The sequence below is a fragment of the Pyricularia oryzae genome, chromosome 6 (assembly GCF_000002495.2).
Source record: "Pyricularia oryzae 70-15 chromosome 6, whole genome shotgun sequence".
Taxonomy (NCBI): Eukaryota; Fungi; Ascomycota; class Sordariomycetes; order Magnaporthales; family Pyriculariaceae; genus Pyricularia; species Pyricularia oryzae.
This window is the reverse complement of record NC_017853.1, coordinates 2,636,783-2,653,675: the sequence shown is the minus strand read 5'-3', so window position 1 is coordinate 2,653,675 and position 16,893 is coordinate 2,636,783. Positions and strand designations below refer to the sequence as shown.

The following is a 16,893-nucleotide window of genomic DNA, read 5'->3' as shown; positions in this document are numbered from 1 at the left end:
TCACTTCAACACCAAACAAACATCTCACCACTAGCAACCATCAACATTTGAAAATCCGTGCCAACCAATCACCACAACAAAACCAACCCCTCTCTACCTAGGGCTCTCTAGATTCTATCATGATGTCCATGCACCAGCGCTCATTATCAGCCGCCGGTGGGCGCGAAAAGACGCCGTTTGAGCAACAGAGGGAGGCGCTCATCGGCGAGATTGCCATGGTACGTCATGCTGAAAAACAAAACGGTGGAATAAAAAAAGAGGATGAGAACGGAACAAGACATATGCACACGTTTGCCGGTGATTCATCTTACCTTTTTTTCTGCCTAGCTTTTGTTTTATCCCGACTGTCTGCATGAGGGGACGGCTTTTTTGCAGCAACCATAAAAACGGAAGGATTAGTCTAATTCAATGCATGCATATTTCTTTTTTTTTCTCTTTATCTAGAGCTTCGAACAGGTCCTCGCGAACATGAACAAGCTAAACAGATCACTCGAGGCTGTTATCACGGTGCGTTACTTTTCGTGCCCCCCACGCCATCACTCGTCTGGCCAGAGGTCATCCTGCTGGTTTCGTTGATGCTGACCGTTTACGGCTGAGTTTGGTTGTGATTGTGATTTTGCAGGTTGGGAATGAGTTTTCCTCAGTGGAGGCTCTGTGGTCACAATTTGAAAACGTCATGGCCAAGGATCCGGACGAGGGCAAGATTGAAGGCGAGGGCAGCGATGGCGACGGCGAGCAGCAGCGAGACGAAGAGAATAGATGAAGGGACCGGATCACTAGGAACAAGTTTGATATTCTGATGAATGTTTTATGATACCCTATGCCCAAGTATACTACTCCATGGCTTTGAGAGCAGTTAATAATTCCATGGAGTGCGCTATTTGTCACTGATATTATTACATTTGCTGGCATACGGTATGGTGTTCTTGAAGGTTTAAAAATGAGTCTTTTATGTCTTATCCCATAAGCGTGGAAACCATTCTACAAAAGAAAAGATTTGTGCATGAAAGACCAAGGAAATAATACAACAGCTCCCCTCTATAGTCCTAGCGGGCTGATAAGTGGCAGCAGGCATCCTCAGCTCTGTTCACTCCTCCCCAATCACCGCCACCTCCCTTCAACACAACACCACAGCAAAGCCAGAGAACCCAAAGGAGGCCAGTGGCTTTTTTTGGAAGCATTATATGCCGCATTAAATGGCTCATGACCACACATGATGGCCACGTACAGTACGCTCCCCCTACCACCGTTGCCCCGATTACACCCATTCGGAACATCTCCCCCCAGCGCAAACGAACACGAGGCGAGCCGGTACTGCCTCAACACATGACCGGGCATCTCCAACTAAGGCTATGACAAAGGAAGAAACACGGTACAAAGGGGTGGTAACAAAAAAAAGCAATAGAACTGTAAAGACGTCGTTCCGAATCATGCAATATAGGTCATTTCATTATGCTCTAGGCTCTCTCCCCAGGCGCATACGTTTCCCATATTGCGGCTCTTCGTTAGACGAAGAGTGCGCACAGCAAAACATGTGACCCAAGAAAAAGCCAACCCAAAAAATAAAAAGATAAAAAAGAGAACGCCGTCAACAGCGACTGGGGAAGAACTGAAAAAAAAGAACAAGGGCCAAACAGGGTCAAAAAGAAGAACAAAACAGAAGAGGAAGGGGTCAGGAGGGGAAGTTGCCAGGTAAAGGGAGCATGATCTCAACTCTCTCACAAGATATTGCACCTCGTCTTCCTCTTCTTGGGCATGCCCCCAACGCCTGGGATGCCATGGCCGCCGTGGCTTGAGTAGCTGCCGCCCCCGCCCCCGCTGGCTGCCGCCTGAGCCTCGAGAGTTTTGCGGTCGTTTGCAATGACGGTGTCGAGGGCGCGCTCGAAGATCTCGTCAACACCGCGCATCTCCTTGCTGCTGCACTCCATGTACTGGGCGTTCATCTTGCGAGCCACGGCTTGCCCTTGTTCGGTGGTGACGGGCGTCAACCCTTGTGTCTTGAGCATGTCGATGCATGTCTTCTTGAAGCGGAGGTCTGACTTGAGGCCAACGAGGATGAGCGGCGTGTAGGGGCAGAAGTGGAGGACTTCCGGGTACCACTGGGATGAAGATAAACATGTCAGTAATTAATCACTAGCTAGCCAGTTGAAAGCTGTAGAGCCAAAAGGGCGGTAAATACCTTGTCCATGACATTCTCGAGAGAGTTTGGGCAGTCGATGGCAAAGCAAACAAAGATCAAATCGGTTTCGGGGTAGGAGAGGGGTCGTAGACGGTCGTATTCCTCCTGCCCGGCGGTATCCCAAAGGGCGAGCTCAACCGTCTTACCGCTGGAGCCGTGTGTGGGATAGGTGATGTAGTTTTCGAAGACGGTCGGCACGTATTTCTTGAGACAGTAGAATTCCAGTCAGCAAAAAAACTACCGCATTGAATCCTTCAAAACAACGGTCGCCACCACCTGCATAGTTTGAAATCTCGACTGTTCCTCTCTTCCTGTTCCCCCATCAAAACTCACCTCTGGAAAGTAGCCTTGGCTGTAGCTGATGAGCAGACACGTCTTGCCGCAGCCGCCATCACCAACGACGACAATCTTCTTCGAGTAGGCCGGTGCCTCGGTCATTGCGGTTGCTGATGATTCCCTTCCAGTCGATGCGCTCATCATTGTGCTGACAGTACCATCGCTCGACCTAGTTCCACGGGGCTCTCGTCGCTCAATTGTCGACCTTCGCTGCATCGACGGCTCGTATTTCTCGTTGCTGACCTGGTTGCTGTTGTACTGGGAGTTACGATACTGGTATTGCGAAGCCATGTTCCGTTTTCAAAGTGTCTGCTTTTTTTTCTTAGGGTCCCGCTGAATGTCGGTGCCCCAAAGGCGGTCGGACAGATAGTAGCGAATAGAAGGCTCGGTCGAGCTTGTCCCCTTTTCTTTTGTTGTCTTAGAGTTTTGAAGTTTGCGATTTGTATTGTCTATTTTGACAAACAGACAAACAAAGTGTAAATTCGGTCACAATGTGCGTTTTCCTGAGTGCTCGCCTGCCCGAGAATGCCTGCGGCTTTGATGATTTTGGGGGAAGATGCAACTGCTTTACGGCTGCCCGAAATATTGAGATGCTGCTATGTCAAAGAGGGGTGTTGAGTAAACAATCAACGGTTGAGTTTTGTTTGTCCAGAGCTATTGATCGCAAAGGGTGGACACGCACCTGGTGGGAAAATTGATGCGGGCGCGCGGAGGTAAGGGGTGTGCAGACTGGGAACTGGGCAGAGAGTCAACAGCACATGGCTCGTTGACAGGGCAACCAGACACCGTCGAAAATAAATGACGCCACGATGCGGGTCCAGTATTTTTCTCCATCAACCACGCGGACTCGAGTGGCTTGAACCCCCGGGTAAGACACAAAAGTCTATTGGCCTGTGCTCAGGCACTGCCTCATCCAAATCAAACCAAGGCTCAGATTTGATCCACAACAGCAACCCAAAATCAAGGCGGCATCCATTCAAATTCCGAACTTCAAAAATTTCAATCACTTCGTTTTTCCGCCTCCTACTCGGCATCAACTCGGCAACTTTAATTCGCACTGATCCCCGCTTGGTCATCAACCACCAAAGACAAGTGTCAATATGGAGGCTGACGACGGAACCAAGAGCAAGTACATCACACTCATCTCCCGCGAGGGCTACGAGTTTGTGGTCCTCCGCGAGGCGGCTGCTGTCAGCTCGACGATCAGAAAGATGGTCAACGGCATGTTCAGCGAGTCTGAGACAGGACGCTGTCACTTTGAGGACATCAAGTAGGTTTGCAGTCCTTTTCCCGGTGCACTTGACCCTCAATTTTGTCTTCCTCGTCAGGCCTTGACGACGCAGCTTCCCTCGACGCCCGCGCCTTGTTTCCAGATGATGAAAGTCGAACATTGTTCACGAGCTGCCTGACGAGGCATTGCAGGTTTTCCCTGCAGGACTGCATGGAGCTTCTTTATTTTTCTACACTTGATCTGATCAAAACAACCCTCTTCGCCACTACAACCCTCCCAACCACTTTACTCAAAATAGGCTGCAGGCTGACAACCGCCCAGTGGCGTAGTCTTGAGCAAGGTAGTCGAGTACTTCCACTACTGGTACAAGCACAGGGATGATCAGGACGTTCCCGACCTTGAGATCCCCACGGAACTTTGTCTGGAGATCCTCATGGCGGCGGACTTTTTGGGTCTAGACAGTGCGTGCCCACCAAGTCTCTGTCACAACACCCGCACTGCTACTGACACTAACCTTGACCAGAAATCGCATAAATTTTTGCCGTCCTTCAATCCCTTTGGATCTTGGCGTTATTGCAACGGCGTTCTACCTTGCACGGCGTTGTTGCGATCTGATTCCTGTGTGGTTCTTTGCTCACTGCCTGGAGTATAGGCATCATTTCGGAGTAACAGCCTCCCTGGTGCAACATCATGAACTAGCAAACAGGTTCAATACTCGATTGACCGTAGGTTCTACGGATTTGATTTTTCAACGAGTCGCCATGCAAAAGTCCCAGCATTAATAAACGCCATCCTTCGAAGGTTGGCCTAGCCACACCATTCAAGCATATGCGTTCAACTAGACTACTATGTCCATGGGTTGATCGTCTAATACGGATGGTAGATTAAAATTCTCCCCCACACTCTGCTCGATCAGTTACCCTTGCGGTGGTCCATGGCTTTTTAAGAGGGGAAACATTTTATCATAGTTGAATAATCGATACCCAACTGTTACCCGAGCTTTTGAATGTAGTCATTTGTAATGTGAAAGAATAGACGGCCCTGCGTGAAACGCAAGCATCCAAAAACCACGATCGGTGGTTATTCTTACGCCGGGATCCCTCTCTGGCTGTATTTACCATGCTTCTCTCTTTGTAACTTTGCCTGCGTCTCGAAGCGTGACAAGAACGGAACAATAGCATGCTTGTTCTCGTGACGCCACAGAGTCTCATCGACAAAGATGCATTCCACTCTGGACTTGCCTTGTGGGAGCGGCGTGTTTGTCTCAAGCTTCGCCTTTTCCCCTCGAGGCCTTAGGTCCCTGAGCGCACCGGGGCCTGGTACATCCCTGGTCGCTCGAGTGCGCTTTTGAGAGTCGGCCATCTTGTTTCTGTCGACTTGGCTCGACGAAAGCGATACGACTACTTTTCTGGGACCAGATGGGCCTTCAACCGTCTCAATCACAAAGTAGTCCTTCATGAGGTGCGCGAGGCGATGGTTGCGACCACCACTTCGCTTCTTGGCCATCATCCAATCGGCAATCTGCGTCCACAGCTGGTCGAACGACGGTGCAAGCTTTACCATGGGCCGTTTGAGCCCATACCTGACGATCCAGATGATCTCCACGGCTGTTTTGTGTAGCACGTTCAGCATGTTGTCCTTGGATATCCACTCCCAGAGGCCGCACAAAACATGAAGGAACTGCATCTCGGATACGCCCCGAGACTCTTGGTCGAGCGTCGCCCAGTATGCATAGAGTTTGAGAATCGGCTGGCTGCGATCAGGCCAGACGATACACAGGGCAACACACGTCCAGATAAACCTGAAAAGGTACGCCGTTGGGACGGAGCGAAGGTCAAGGTACTTCGCAACGTTTGTAAGATCCCAATACTGAGTGAGAGCCCTATCGAGAACCGTGATCGGGGTTCTCAAACCGATGTTGTTCAGGTATACGTCCCGGTAGCTGATGACCATGCAATTGGCGAAGGAGACTTTGTCATGTCCATCTATTCCTCTGACACGCCAGAATATGTCGGCTCCTCCCTGAACCAGACATTCCATCACAGCCATTCTTGCGTGTGGGGGACAAGAAATGGTGGTGTCGATGGGAACATCACCGTTTAAGTCAGCTACTCGTGGGTCTGCACCTCTTGTAAGCCTGGTTTTTTTTGTCTCTGTTAGATGTTTTCCAAAGGGAGCGTGTTTAGGCGTCAAAGGAGACGTAAAACCCATAGCAACTTTGCTCACATTTCTTTGACGACTTCAGTGAAGCCACGCTTCACAGCCATGACCAAGTGTGGCCTTTTCGGCGAAAGATCCCAATTCCTCAAGCCAAGAAGTCTCAACGGTATTTGACCCGGCGCGCTTACTCCATCGCTTTCGGGTGATGCGGACAAGACATTGCGGAGGAGCTTATCGTTCTCCAGAATGTGAGGCGCAATCTCCAGCAACTGGTTGAATGCTCGCACGTTGTCGTTACGGATTATAAGCCGTAGAAGCTGGCTAAGCTCCGAAGAAGGGAGTGAGACAGGACCGTAGCCTCTTCTGCTAAGTTTGGCGCATCTTGCCAGCGCCCCATAGTCAAAATGGCAAGGATACCGGGCTGCCCTCATGAACAATCTGTCCGACATATGACGAAGAAATGCCTCGGAAGCATTTGCCGGTCCAAGGTTGTCTAGGACTAAATCTAACAGCATTGGATATAGTGCCGAAAGGTGGTCATCAACAATCTTGTGAAAAACAGTCACAAATTCCTCGTTGTCGTCGTAGATACCCTCCAGCGGCAGTCCGTGCTTCAACAGCATCACAACTTTCTGGTCAAGTTCGTCATCGTGTCCTATGGGCTCAAGCAAGTATTGCAGCGTGTCCGACTCCGGCCTAGCACCGGCTTCCAAGAGGATCTCGACATTCCGAATCGGTTGGGTCAAGGCCAGACTCAAAGGTGTGCGGCCCTCGTACGGCTCCGGGTAATAGTCTTCGCTTCGTTCCATTTCAAGATCAACACCTGGAAGCTGCACGAGCCTCTGAAGCAGTTCTTGGCGAGACTGCTCCCATATGTCACCATTCATGTCTTTGGAGAGATGGGAATGCGTGCGGCCGATGCAAGCCATGTGTAAAGCGGTGAATCGTGTGCCTCGGGTGTCTATGGTCTCACCGGCATCGATGAGGGCATTCGCTGCTTCAAAGTTGTGGTTCCAGACAGCACACTCCAGGGCCGGGAGACACTCGTCCTCTTCGTCTGGCGGGTCAAGTTGGAGATCGACAAGGAACTGAACGACCCGCTGATCACCAGTGTTGAGACTGGCATATTGCAGTGCGTTGCGCCCTAAACCGTCACCCGCATATGTTAGGATCGGCCGCGTCTTGACCAGGTACTGCAGTGTCTCAAGTCGGCCTTTGAAGGCAGCAATATGAAAGGCGGTCAGGGCGGGAACATCCTCGTCGGTGTGCAGTGGGGGAAATGCTGAAGCGCCGCGACGGAGAAGTATCTCGGCGGTGGAGTCTCTTCCGAAGCATATTGATAAGTGAAGGGCCGTCACTGGCGTCTTGGAAAAGCAGACATCTTCAGAATGGCTGTGACCGGTGGCGTCGACCTCCAAATCCTCAAGCAGCAGATCGCAGCGACAGAGTCCCAGGGCCGGGGCATTGATCCGCGCTCCATTGTCAAGCAGCCAGTGAACCACACGGTCATGGCCTGCACGCGCAGCCAGGTGCAGCGCGGTAAACTCGACATCTCCTCTGTTGAGCGAGGGGGATAGCTTCGCGAGGTTTCGATCCAGATCATAAGAAGACGTGCGGTCGTTGAGCTCTGCTCCAGCAGCGTAGACCTTTTGAAGGGTGTCAAGCCGACCTCGCCGCGCAGCCCACATCATCGCACTTGCGTCCTCATGGCGAACATTATAGCGGTAGAGTGGCCTTTCGAGCAGACCTAGATATTTGGAACTGATGGCGATAAGCGCTGCCTTGTCTTGGGTCTCAAGCTGATCGAATATTGACAGCAGAATGTCATTTGGCAGGTCCCAAAATGAATTGGGCATTTTTGCATTAGGTTTGATAAAAGGACACAGTCAATCTGAACAAGATGTGTGTTTGTGTTCTTCACTGTGTGCTCCCCCGTGACGTCGAAATAGAAGTTGGAGCGATATTTGAGACTCGAATCGTCAATTTGAAGACGGGATTCCGTATAGAGTTTGAGGGTCTATAGCGTGGCGTAGCAGGCTTGGGTTGGGTGCTTCCAAGCGCTCAATCAATTTGTCTGTTCAAGGGACACGGCAAACATCAATTTCCCCCAGGTCGGTCATCAAAGTCGATGTTTGCTTGCTCACACACAACCGTCAGTCCGAATGAACGGAATGCCACCAAATGAGATTCTAGTGACGTGACATCGCGCCCACACGTGCTGAGGCCCCCCATAATGCTAATAAGCGGGGCCGGATCTCTCCAAGGCCAGACACGCACAAACCGGGAATTGATCCGTGAGCCTGCATTTCCCTTCGTAAGTCGCTCCGCCCATTCAGTTCATAGGGCAAGGAGTGACAGTTCCCGTCCGTCATTACAGAAATACGTCAAACTCGTTTTTCCCCCCACATGTACTTAGTGTTACTCACGAACTGAGCCTGACCTAATCTTCAGAATGCGCCTACCCGGCTCAACCTTGAAGCTGAGCAAGCGCGCAGTCGGTCAAAGGCCAAAGAGGGATGGTACCCAAGACACCAATTTCGACGGATTGTTTATTTACTTACTAATTACCTACCTACCTATGGCGAGGAAGAACAGGGTATAGGTAAGGTACCTATATTTCTCCCTCTTTTTTTATCACCTGTGTCACCGTCGTTCTACGAATACAAGCGTGTATTTTATCTCACTGTCATCCACTATTTCCCTACCGGCTTGAAACACTGTGCTCTTACTTGTTACCCCGAACGTCCCTACCAATTTTGTAACGGAGGTGTAGCTGGCTGCTATTACTGTACCTCTTGATCGTCCTCTCATACTCTCCTTATTCCTGATGCCTCCCCGCTGATCATTTTCCTGGCTGCCAATTCCCAGCTCAAAAGTTCGTCTCCGTCAATGTTACTTGAAACATGCCCGCCAGTACACTTCAAGCTAGAAACTAACCTTTCAGGGTTTGCGATTGCGAAGTTTTTGCCCGGAAGATCTTCTTAAGCTCTGGCTACTACCTGTTCTTTTCCCCTTCCAGCCCACCGAGGCTCGTGCCGCCAAGAAATAACGAAAATTTAACCTACAATGCAATGAAGAAGCCGTTGCTTTCTACAAATATGTCGGTCTTCCTTTCTTGCCAAGCCCTCCAACCTCTGAACATACACCGTACACATCCGAACCTTGGAGGCCCTTGTTGCCCTGGGACTTCCCACTTGAATATGTTGGTACATCATTCTGTGGCCCTTGGCGTGTGACGTGTTCCACAGCAAGCAGGACTCGGGTAATTACAACCTCTATGAGAGAAATTACTACACATCGTTGCCGTCGGGACAGAGGAAAAACGCCTGCCATGAGGATCAGACGAGTGTGTGTTGTCGACGGCCCGCAACCCGAGACGACGGCTCCACAGCAGCAGAGGCTGGAAAGCCGGCGAGGATGGGGAGAGCCTCTTTTTAGAAACAGCCTGCCAACGCAACCCTTCGGTGTGATCATGAATGACTACAGTACAAACAGCATTTATTCAAGGCAGTGGTGATTCCGAGTCAGTCCATTAAAACCCCAAATTTGTTAAGGGGGTGTTGCCCTGTTGAGCATCAACACAAGACCAGTCTACGGTTGTTGGCAAGCACACAGTCTCGATCATTTTGAATGCAGGCGCCACTACAGGGTTCTCAGCGATCGAGATATATCTGTATCCATCGAGACAAGCTGGTCAACCATTCAGCCCACGAAGGGGCTGGGGAGCGGATAATAGCATTTGCAGGTGAACTTGCTATGCTCCAATACTTAGCGGGCAGGCGCCGCGGGGGTTCGGCTGCGATAGAATCTTTTCCAACGTGCAAAGAGCCGCTGGTGGGGTCGGTTAGTTGGCGACGGGAGTGGAGTTGCTGGTCATCTACTCTTCAGCATCTATGCCATGGTTCTGGGAGCATCCCGGATGATCCAGACTTTTGTGTCGTCCAACCTCTTCAGCATTAAATCATCCTTGTGATCAACGTTTCAGTGAACGCGGCCACAGCATCGACGTCATCCACAAATTCAGCCTGTTGCTTAACCATTTGCGGTATCTTCAACATGTGGCCGATCGTTCAGCCACCCCTTATTTCTTTTCTCCGTCTCTCGGCAATATATGCTAAGTATACCACGGGGTATACTCTTTGAACATTCGGCTTACAGGATTTTCCCTCCAGACCATAATTCCCCTCATTATGGAACCCTGGACGAAAGACACACCGAATATTTTGCAACTTCCCCTTTGCTGGCGGAGCTTGTTCTCAACCTGCAACCTCACCATTGTCACTGAGATACTACTTGTCCTACTAAATGTGGACCCAGGTCTAGGTTCCCATCTCTTCCCCGAGGGAGAACTGCATGGTAGAAGCCTTGATCAAGCCGGGTCTACGATGAAAAGCCTTCCAATAGTTGCAGGGGGGGCTTTGGATGAATGGGGATGGTGTGGCCAAGCTTGGGTCCGAATCTACCCATCAAGTACTACTTATGTACTACTGGGGATGTATGGACATACCTATTCATCTTGATATAACATGTGCTCCAAGCCACTTTAGTCTCGAGCGGTCCAAGGTTCCCCCGCAGACCTCTATGTTTATCAATGAGATGGACCCCCCAATCTATTCGTACTTTCAATCTTATATTGTTAACACCACAGCTTAACTATCTGCGACCGCTAGTACTCGGTGCATTATATATTTTTGGTACTATACCTTCTAACTGTCTTTCTCGCTCAACACCGCGCATTCTAACCGGCACCACAGCATCTTGAACCAGCAGCTATCTTTTAGTGACAGGCCCCAGGAGTGGGAAACATCTAATCATCATGGCATCAAATCCTGATCCAGGAGTTCTCAGTCCGCAGGAGGCCATTCATGCATCCACGCAAGCGACATCCACGGTAGCAGCGTCCACGGTGGCGGCGTCCACGCAAGCGCCATCTCCCGATCTTCCCATATCCCAGCCTCAACCCCAACCTCAGCAGCCATCACCACCACTCCCAACATCTCCATCACAGTTGGAGCAAGCGCATGCCTTTGCAGAACCTGAGGTCCCTCCGCCTCTGCTCCCTACTCCAAAATCAGCTACGTTCGCGCGAAGTACACAAGGAGGCTCATCGCGGCGCCGCCGACGAAGCCGCAGCAGGAACCGAGCTGGCACGGCGACCAGCGCAAACAACCCCTATTTTCCAGGAGATCAAGCCTCGACACGGAGGCTTCGCTACAGTATAGATGAATATGAAGATGAGGGCCTGCGCAACGAAATTGGTCGTCACCCTGACGGCCGGTCAATGCCTCGAGCACGCCCGCCTCGTGCATACCTCAACCACCCTGCCTACGCAAACCTAGACTCGCCCGCCAAGCCCTACACCGAGGATCCCAAGGGCCATCGAGAATTCGATTATGAGGTCGATCCCAATACCCGGCAGCAGTATGAAGAGGAGTATGCCTACGGCACTGGGGTTTCACATGGACCTGGGATGGCAGGACCTCAGCCTTTCATGCGATTCGGCCCGACGTCCAACGCCAGCCACTACGGCCCCGACAGTCAGGCTCCCAGGATCAACTGGAAAGATTTGAGCCGCGAGGAGCGCACCGAGGTCCTGCGGCTGCCATGGACGCAGTGGATGAACAGCAACGTCAAGAATCACTTTGTCGCGATGCTCGGAGAGCTGATCGGAACAACCATGTTCCTCTTCTTCGCATTTGCGGGCGTCGAGGTTGCTAACATTGGCCTGCCGTCATCAGCCCCCTTCAACTTGGCCAAGCAGCTGTACATTTCGCTAAGCTTTGGCTTCTCGCTCATGGTCAACGTGTGGATCTTCTTTCGCATCAGTGGCGCCCAGTTCAACCCGGCCGTTACCCTGGCACTCTGGATGACTGGTGCGGTCGATGCGGTCCGAGGTGTCTGCCTGGTTATTTCACAGCTCTGCGGTGGTATGCTTGCTAGCGTTATCGTGAGGTTCCTCTTTCCGCAAAGGTTCAGCGTACGGACTAGCCTCTCGCAGAACACATCTCTTGTTCAGGGGGTCTTTATCGAGGCCTTGCTCACGTCGGAGCTCGTCTTCACCATCCTGATGCTGGCCAAGGAGAAGCACAAGGCCACATACATGGCGCCTGTCGGAATTGGTTTGGCTCTCTGGATCGATCACATGGTTGGTGTGCCGTTCACCGGGGCTGGGATTAACCCCGCGCGCAGCTTCGGACCCTGTGTCGTTACCGCGACTTTTGAGCCCGAACATTGGATATACTGTAAGTTTACGGCCTGCATAGTGGTTGGAATTATTTGCAGACAAACATGACTGATAAACTTCCTCTCATATCAGGGGTTGGACCGGGCATTGGAGCCCTGATCGCCGTGGCTTTCTACAAGCTGATCAAGGTTTTGGAGTACGAGGTAAGTCACGACCGTTGTAGCTATATCAGAGCCTGCAAAATACGTCATGAGGCCGTCTTTGCCACAGAACTGACGTGTTTCATGCGACTCAGATGGCCAACCCTGGTGCCGATGGAGATGCGGACAATGATCCAACTCAGAATCCGGCCAAAAGGGCAGAGCTGGCAGCCGGAAGAAGGGTAAGCTTCCAAGAACCTGCTTCAGCGAGACTTCCTCTAAGGGAATACTCGCAGAGGGAATACCTACACAAAGAGTGACACCGAAGCAAACTCAACAGTTCGCGGGTGGCTTTGATGCCAAGTAAACTGTGGTACTGCCTCGCCATCATCCGAATATACCATGTTTCTTTTTTTTTTTTTTTTTTTTTTTTTCCTTCGCTACTCTTCTGCTTTGATCGTGTCCATTTATCACAACACTGGTTTTTGCTGTTTTGCCCTCAACTGACTAAATAAGCCGTTGGCATGAATTCCTTGTTTGTTTTGTCTTGGATTGCAGTGAAACCAGTTACGGGCGTTCTCTTTTTTCTCGGATGTGGTGTCTCGCGGCGATTTTCAGAGCTATCAGCGATTACCCAAAAGAACTTATCTGCTTCATCCAGTACTGCTTTGCCGCGTCTTTTCTCAATGATTTCTCGGCTGAAATTTTTAGCGAGCGTCTACCAAACACGCGGCGAGCGGAACACCCGTATCCAGGTCGTTTTGCTTTTTATTATACACCCCATCTTTGCTCTTTTTTGTCTGCAATTGATACCTGCGACTCACATGATGACTCCCACTATGGTTCATCAGAACGTGGTCGACATGTTCTTGTGCTTTTTACACTAGGTCTAGTCTAGTGGCTGTACTTTCTCTTGGTCTTTGTTTTCAAAACCAAACTATCAGCTTTGGATCCAGCTAGTCAGCCATGTTCCTTCACAATACCCGTTTTGAAGAAAAGGACGAACCTTATAAGGAAACGAACATGATTATTGCGACGAGGCACCCATCAAAATTATATCTAAGGATGCACACAGTGTTTTGCAGTCTAGTGTGATCATCAATACTCTTCCGTTAAATAATGGTGTAGTTGGGTAATTTTCGAATACGGGGTAGTACATTCCATCCCATTAACATTACGTCGGTGTAGAGGGAATCTTCCTCCAATCAATCCAAGCCTTGGGTTTTCACCCCCTATACCCACCCCCAAATCTCGCTCTTTCCCATCATAAGATTTGACAAAATTTTAGCTTGGAGAAGGCGCATGTGAACATGTCTACTTTCGTGCGACCTACTTACTACACCTAGATATAAACTTTCGTTGCAACCTACAGACCCCCGCCCCCTTATCTTGCCAAAGGTATTACGAGTCAAAGACATTGATTGGCACAGAGTACGACCATTTCATAAAAAAAAAAAAAAAAAAAAAAAAGATATCGGAAGGAGCTATGCCAAGCATTTCTGTACCTTTGTATTCCGTGTCCATAGGTGCCATAGGTGGGGAGGAGAAAGGCTCGCTCGAATTCCCCCGAGGCGAGGCCTTTTCGAGAAAAAAAAAAAAAGGTAACCAACAATGGACGGTTTTGAGTTCGGACCAGCCACTCTAAAATTCCGTGCTTGCCACTGTCACCTGTACTTGTACTGTTTCATTGTTCTAGGCCCAGTGCGGAGCTCCGACGCAAGTCTGTCCCTGGGATGAATGCTTGGAGAGAGAGGGAAAAGGGGAAGTGAGATATTTGAGTGCTACCTATCATGAGTGATTTTGACCAAGATGCGGGAGATCAAAGTAGGGCGCGCATTTTGCCATGTCGTATGTGTGCCAAGAGTCAACAGGCACAGGTCTGCTCTGCAAGCCTGCGATGGTATGTGCAGTCGGGTGCGCACCACAGCAAACGATTACGTATGAGAGGGCCAAGAATACTATTGTGAAAATTCATATGATGTCGATACCGAGTATATAATAATCAGTGTTTACCATGAGCTATGATTTTGTTTCGTGACCAGCCACACAGGACAAATAATCCCGCTGCTAAAAAGGTTATGTCGTTGGAAACATGACTTCTACCGAGTTTAGCAGCTTGCAACATGCTGGTTCGGGCAAGTGCTTCACCGCAAATAGCGTTGCACCAGGCGTTACCCTGCTTGAGAGAGGTTATGAGGTAGAAACTTTGTGGATGGATATTTTCGGGATTTAATAACGTCAAGTGTCAGCATGCTATATCGAGCGATACATAAGAAATCGAGCTTCACCGCCTCTTCTTTCTCCCCTTCCTCGTAATAGACTGCAACTGGAGGTTGAAACTGACGCGGTGGATAAGGCTGTATGGTTTAATCGGCATACTCCGAACGTAGATAGGGTGGGGTTTGGTTCCATATCATATATGGTATGTTGTAGTATGCTAATCTCGTATTTATAGGCAGTGACCTGACACGTTGGCAGCTATGCGTTGGCAATACACCGACTATGCACGCAGTTCCCTGCGAAGCTGTGCCAAGGATGTAAATTTTTGCTGTTTGAGAGTGGTCGGGGTGCTTAAGTAGGTCTACTATTCTATAACCCCCCATCTCAATATCTATATCCCAGCCTCTTCTGCCGAGTTATGACTGGGGATCCCCAAGAGTACTAGACATCCTTTCTGGGCCGTGGTCGCAAAATCCCTGTAAAACCTCTATCATCTGACCCGCAATATTAACGAACACAAGCAGCCCCTCTACACATTATGCAGCCCAATTGGCATTCCATGCTCCAATCTCTTCCTTTCCCCAGACGCCGAAAAAAACAGAACCGAACCAAGTTGCAAAAAAGAAAAGCGGCGGAGAAAATACTCAACATCCCTTGGCCAGCATACCTGGCACTTGCTTGTTCCTCAAGACAGCCCGAGCTCACAGCAGTCCCGGGATGACAGCCTTGCGGCCCTTGATCTTCTCGGGCCCGAACCTCTCCTCGTACCACTTGCGACCGTTGACGGCCCTGGGGAGCATGGAGACGAACTCGTTGAACAGGAACAAAAAGGCCGGGGTGCAGGACCACCCGCAGGCCATCCAGTAGCCGAACCACTCGCACCACTCGAGGAAGTAGTGCGGGTAGAGGACGAACTTGAAGAAGCCGGCCTGGGGGATGGCGTAGTGGCGCTCGACCGTCTCGGGCCGCACGCCCTCGTCCCTGGCCACGCGCTCGCGCCTGCGCTCCTCCCTCCGCCGGATCTCGCGGAGCTCGTCGTCGTGGTAGTAGTTTGCCGCCAGGCCCAGGTAGAAGATGCTGATGCCCACGACGAACTGCAGCGTGCCGCCGGCGCCCAGCTGGGCGCGCCACTCCTCCTGCGTGGTCGGCCCGTAGGCTGCCAGCCAGGCCCCCAGGCACGTGCCGTTCATGACCTGGAAGAAGACGGCCGAGGAGGCGACGACGATGTTCATGGGCGCCATGGAGGGCGCCATCAGCGGGTACATGACGGCGCGGTAGCTGTAGTGGATCGCAAACAGGCCGGCCAGCACCTTGTTCTGCCAGGGGAGGTCGTCGATGCCGTGCTTGGCCGGCAGCGTGCTCATGTTGTAGAGCAGTATCGAGACCCCCGGGATCTCCATCAGGAACCAGGCGAGACGGCCCGGGACGTTAAAGATGCTCGGGTACGAGGTTTTACCCATCGGGTACCACGGAGTCAGCCATTGTACAGATGGGAGCTGGGAATCGAGAGGAAGTGTCAGTAACGTGTAGTTTAAACTGGTTGTAAACAGCAGGGTCGTTCCGGGGTGTTTTGTTGATAAGAAGAAGAGAGAAAAAAAAACATACAATGGGGAAAAACTTCCACACAAAGAGTAGAGTCTCCCAATTTTCCCTCGTAGGTGGGATCCAGTTCTCGATAATGGCCATCTTCAGCAAACGAAAACCAAAGGCCTAGAGCCAAGACCAGTAAATATGTCGCTTATGGTAGAATTGGGCTTGGGGCCAAAACGATACCAGCTGAGCAAGACGGCGGTGTGGAGTCGAATGACGCTGTCTATCGTTAGGGCGTTTTTGCTACCCGGTTGCCGGCTTGCCCGGAATTTTTGTCTTGCTTTTTTTTCTTTTGAACCCAGAAGGAAAATTTGTGATTTGGTGTTAACAAGCCTTCCCCACAAACAAATTCCAAGGGTCAGTCGCCTAGCGTTACACTCTGGATTGTGATGATGCACTGACTGGGCCCGCGCCGATTTTATCCCTCAGAAAAAAAAAAGAGAAAGGGAAAACAAAGGGAGCAAAATCAATTGCCAACTGCCATGGCGATGTGTGCAGATTAAAAGCGATACAGAATTCCACGGTACCTCAATTTCCCGTCCTCCAAAAAATCCGCGACGCGGCAACTAGCCCGCAATTCGCATCAAAATGCCGTCACGATTAAACCATGATTTTTGCCCGTGGGGGGACGGGAGGGAAGACAGAGCCTGGGGTAGGTGTTATCACCCGATTAGGTAGATAGATCGGTGATATACGGACAAGGCTTAGGTTAGATCGCCGTCTCCTAAGATTCGTCGATTCGTCTTGTGAGAGTTCCAACTTTTTTTTTGTTCCGTTCTTCTTCTACTTCCGATGACAAGCTCAACGGCCAAGTGTTGACTGCGTAGAGAATCTGCTTCTAGTCTAGTTCTAG

At 50.6% G+C, this 16,893-nt stretch overlaps 7 protein-coding genes across 7 annotated transcripts; 3 read left to right on the top strand and 4 right to left on the bottom strand.

Annotated features, from left to right (window-relative positions):
• The first annotated feature begins 13 nt into the window (after window positions 1-13).
• Window positions 14-943, top strand: MGG_12092 (uncharacterized protein). The gene is made up of 3 exons (XM_003719927.1): window positions 14-218; window positions 445-507; window positions 623-943. The coding sequence occupies exons 1-3, from the start codon at window positions 120-122 to the stop codon at window positions 761-763; spliced, it is 303 nt and encodes a 100-aa protein (XP_003719975.1). The 5' UTR covers window positions 14-119; the 3' UTR covers window positions 764-943.
• Window positions 763-3,183, bottom strand: MGG_03901 (GTP-binding protein rho4). The gene is made up of 3 exons (XM_003719926.1): window positions 2,513-3,183; window positions 2,180-2,383; window positions 763-2,099 (listed from the first exon to the last, which is right to left on the bottom strand). The coding sequence occupies exons 1-3, from the start codon at window positions 2,804-2,806 to the stop codon at window positions 1,719-1,721; spliced, it is 879 nt and encodes a 292-aa protein (XP_003719974.1). The 5' UTR covers window positions 2,807-3,183; the 3' UTR covers window positions 763-1,718.
• A 266-nt stretch (window positions 3,184-3,449) lies between these two features.
• Window positions 3,450-4,745, top strand: MGG_03902 (uncharacterized protein). Its single transcript, XM_003719925.1, has 3 exons — window positions 3,450-3,785; window positions 4,068-4,207; window positions 4,270-4,745. Exons 1-3 carry the CDS (start codon window positions 3,616-3,618, stop codon window positions 4,278-4,280), a joined length of 321 nt encoding a protein of 106 aa, XP_003719973.1. The 5' UTR covers window positions 3,450-3,615; the 3' UTR covers window positions 4,281-4,745.
• On the bottom strand, window positions 3,800-8,059 carry MGG_17730 (uncharacterized protein). The gene is made up of 2 exons (XM_003719924.1): window positions 5,973-8,059; window positions 3,800-5,883 (listed from the first exon to the last, which is right to left on the bottom strand). Exons 1-2 carry the CDS (start codon window positions 7,760-7,762, stop codon window positions 4,833-4,835), a joined length of 2,841 nt encoding a protein of 946 aa, XP_003719972.1. The 5' UTR covers window positions 7,763-8,059; the 3' UTR covers window positions 3,800-4,832.
• A 1,738-nt stretch (window positions 8,060-9,797) lies between these two features.
• MGG_14932 (uncharacterized protein) lies at window positions 9,798-10,182 on the bottom strand (the record flags this gene model as incomplete). Its single annotated transcript, XM_003719923.1, has 2 exons — window positions 9,798-9,872; window positions 10,063-10,182. The coding sequence occupies 2 exons, from the start codon at window positions 10,180-10,182 to the stop codon at window positions 9,798-9,800; spliced, it is 195 nt and encodes a 64-aa protein (XP_003719971.1).
• Window positions 10,183-11,333: 1,151 nt separating this feature from the next.
• Window positions 11,334-12,343, top strand: MGG_03904 (aquaporin; the record flags this gene model as incomplete). Its single annotated transcript, XM_003719922.1, has 3 exons — window positions 11,334-12,148; window positions 12,223-12,293; window positions 12,323-12,343. Exons 1-3 carry the CDS (start codon window positions 11,377-11,379, stop codon window positions 12,341-12,343), a joined length of 864 nt encoding a protein of 287 aa, XP_003719970.1. The 5' UTR covers window positions 11,334-11,376.
• Window positions 12,344-14,754: 2,411 nt separating this feature from the next.
• MGG_03905 (3-oxo-5-alpha-steroid 4-dehydrogenase 2) lies at window positions 14,755-16,334 on the bottom strand. The gene is made up of 2 exons (XM_003719921.1): window positions 16,056-16,334; window positions 14,755-15,946 (listed from the first exon to the last, which is right to left on the bottom strand). The coding sequence occupies exons 1-2, from the start codon at window positions 16,134-16,136 to the stop codon at window positions 15,152-15,154; spliced, it is 876 nt and encodes a 291-aa protein (XP_003719969.1). The 5' UTR covers window positions 16,137-16,334; the 3' UTR covers window positions 14,755-15,151.
• Window positions 16,335-16,893: the final 559 nt, after the last annotated feature.

What these genes read in the sequence shown, in the direction of transcription:
- MGG_12092 (XM_003719927.1), top strand. Translation starts at nt 120, where the DNA reads ATGATGTCCATGCACCAGCGCTCATTATCAGCCGCCGGTGGGCGCGAA. An exon ending in TCATCGGCGAGATTGCCATG is followed by an intron (nt 219 to 444) that starts GTACGTCATGCT and finishes CTCTTTATCTAG; the next exon opens with AGCTTCGAACAGGTCCTCGC. An exon ending in CACTCGAGGCTGTTATCACG is followed by an intron (nt 508 to 622) that starts GTGCGTTACTTT and finishes GTGATTTTGCAG; the next exon opens with GTTGGGAATGAGTTTTCCTC.
- MGG_17730 (XM_003719924.1), bottom strand. Translation starts at nt 7,762, where the DNA reads ATGCCCAATTCATTTTGGGACCTGCCAAATGACATTCTGCTGTCAATA. An exon ending in ACTGAAGTCGTCAAAGAAAT is followed by an intron (nt 5,884 to 5,972) that starts GTGAGCAAAGTT and finishes AAAAAAAACCAG; the next exon opens with GCTTACAAGAGGTGCAGACC.
- MGG_03905 (XM_003719921.1), bottom strand. Translation starts at nt 16,136, where the DNA reads ATGGCCATTATCGAGAACTGGATCCCACCTACGAGGGAAAATTGGGAG. An exon ending in TGTGGAAGTTTTTCCCCATT is followed by an intron (nt 15,947 to 16,055) that starts GTATGTTTTTTT and finishes CTCGATTCCCAG; the next exon opens with CTCCCATCTGTACAATGGCT.
- MGG_03902 (XM_003719925.1), top strand. Translation starts at nt 3,616, where the DNA reads ATGGAGGCTGACGACGGAACCAAGAGCAAGTACATCACACTCATCTCC. An exon ending in TGTCACTTTGAGGACATCAA is followed by an intron (nt 3,786 to 4,067) that starts GTAGGTTTGCAG and finishes ACAACCGCCCAG; the next exon opens with TGGCGTAGTCTTGAGCAAGG.
- MGG_03901 (XM_003719926.1), bottom strand. Translation starts at nt 2,806, where the DNA reads ATGGCTTCGCAATACCAGTATCGTAACTCCCAGTACAACAGCAACCAG. An exon ending in GCCAAGGCTACTTTCCAGAG is followed by an intron (nt 2,384 to 2,512) that starts GTGAGTTTTGAT and finishes TACTGTCTCAAG; the next exon opens with AAATACGTGCCGACCGTCTT. An exon ending in TCGAGAATGTCATGGACAAG is followed by an intron (nt 2,100 to 2,179) that starts GTATTTACCGCC and finishes TCTTCATCCCAG; the next exon opens with TGGTACCCGGAAGTCCTCCA.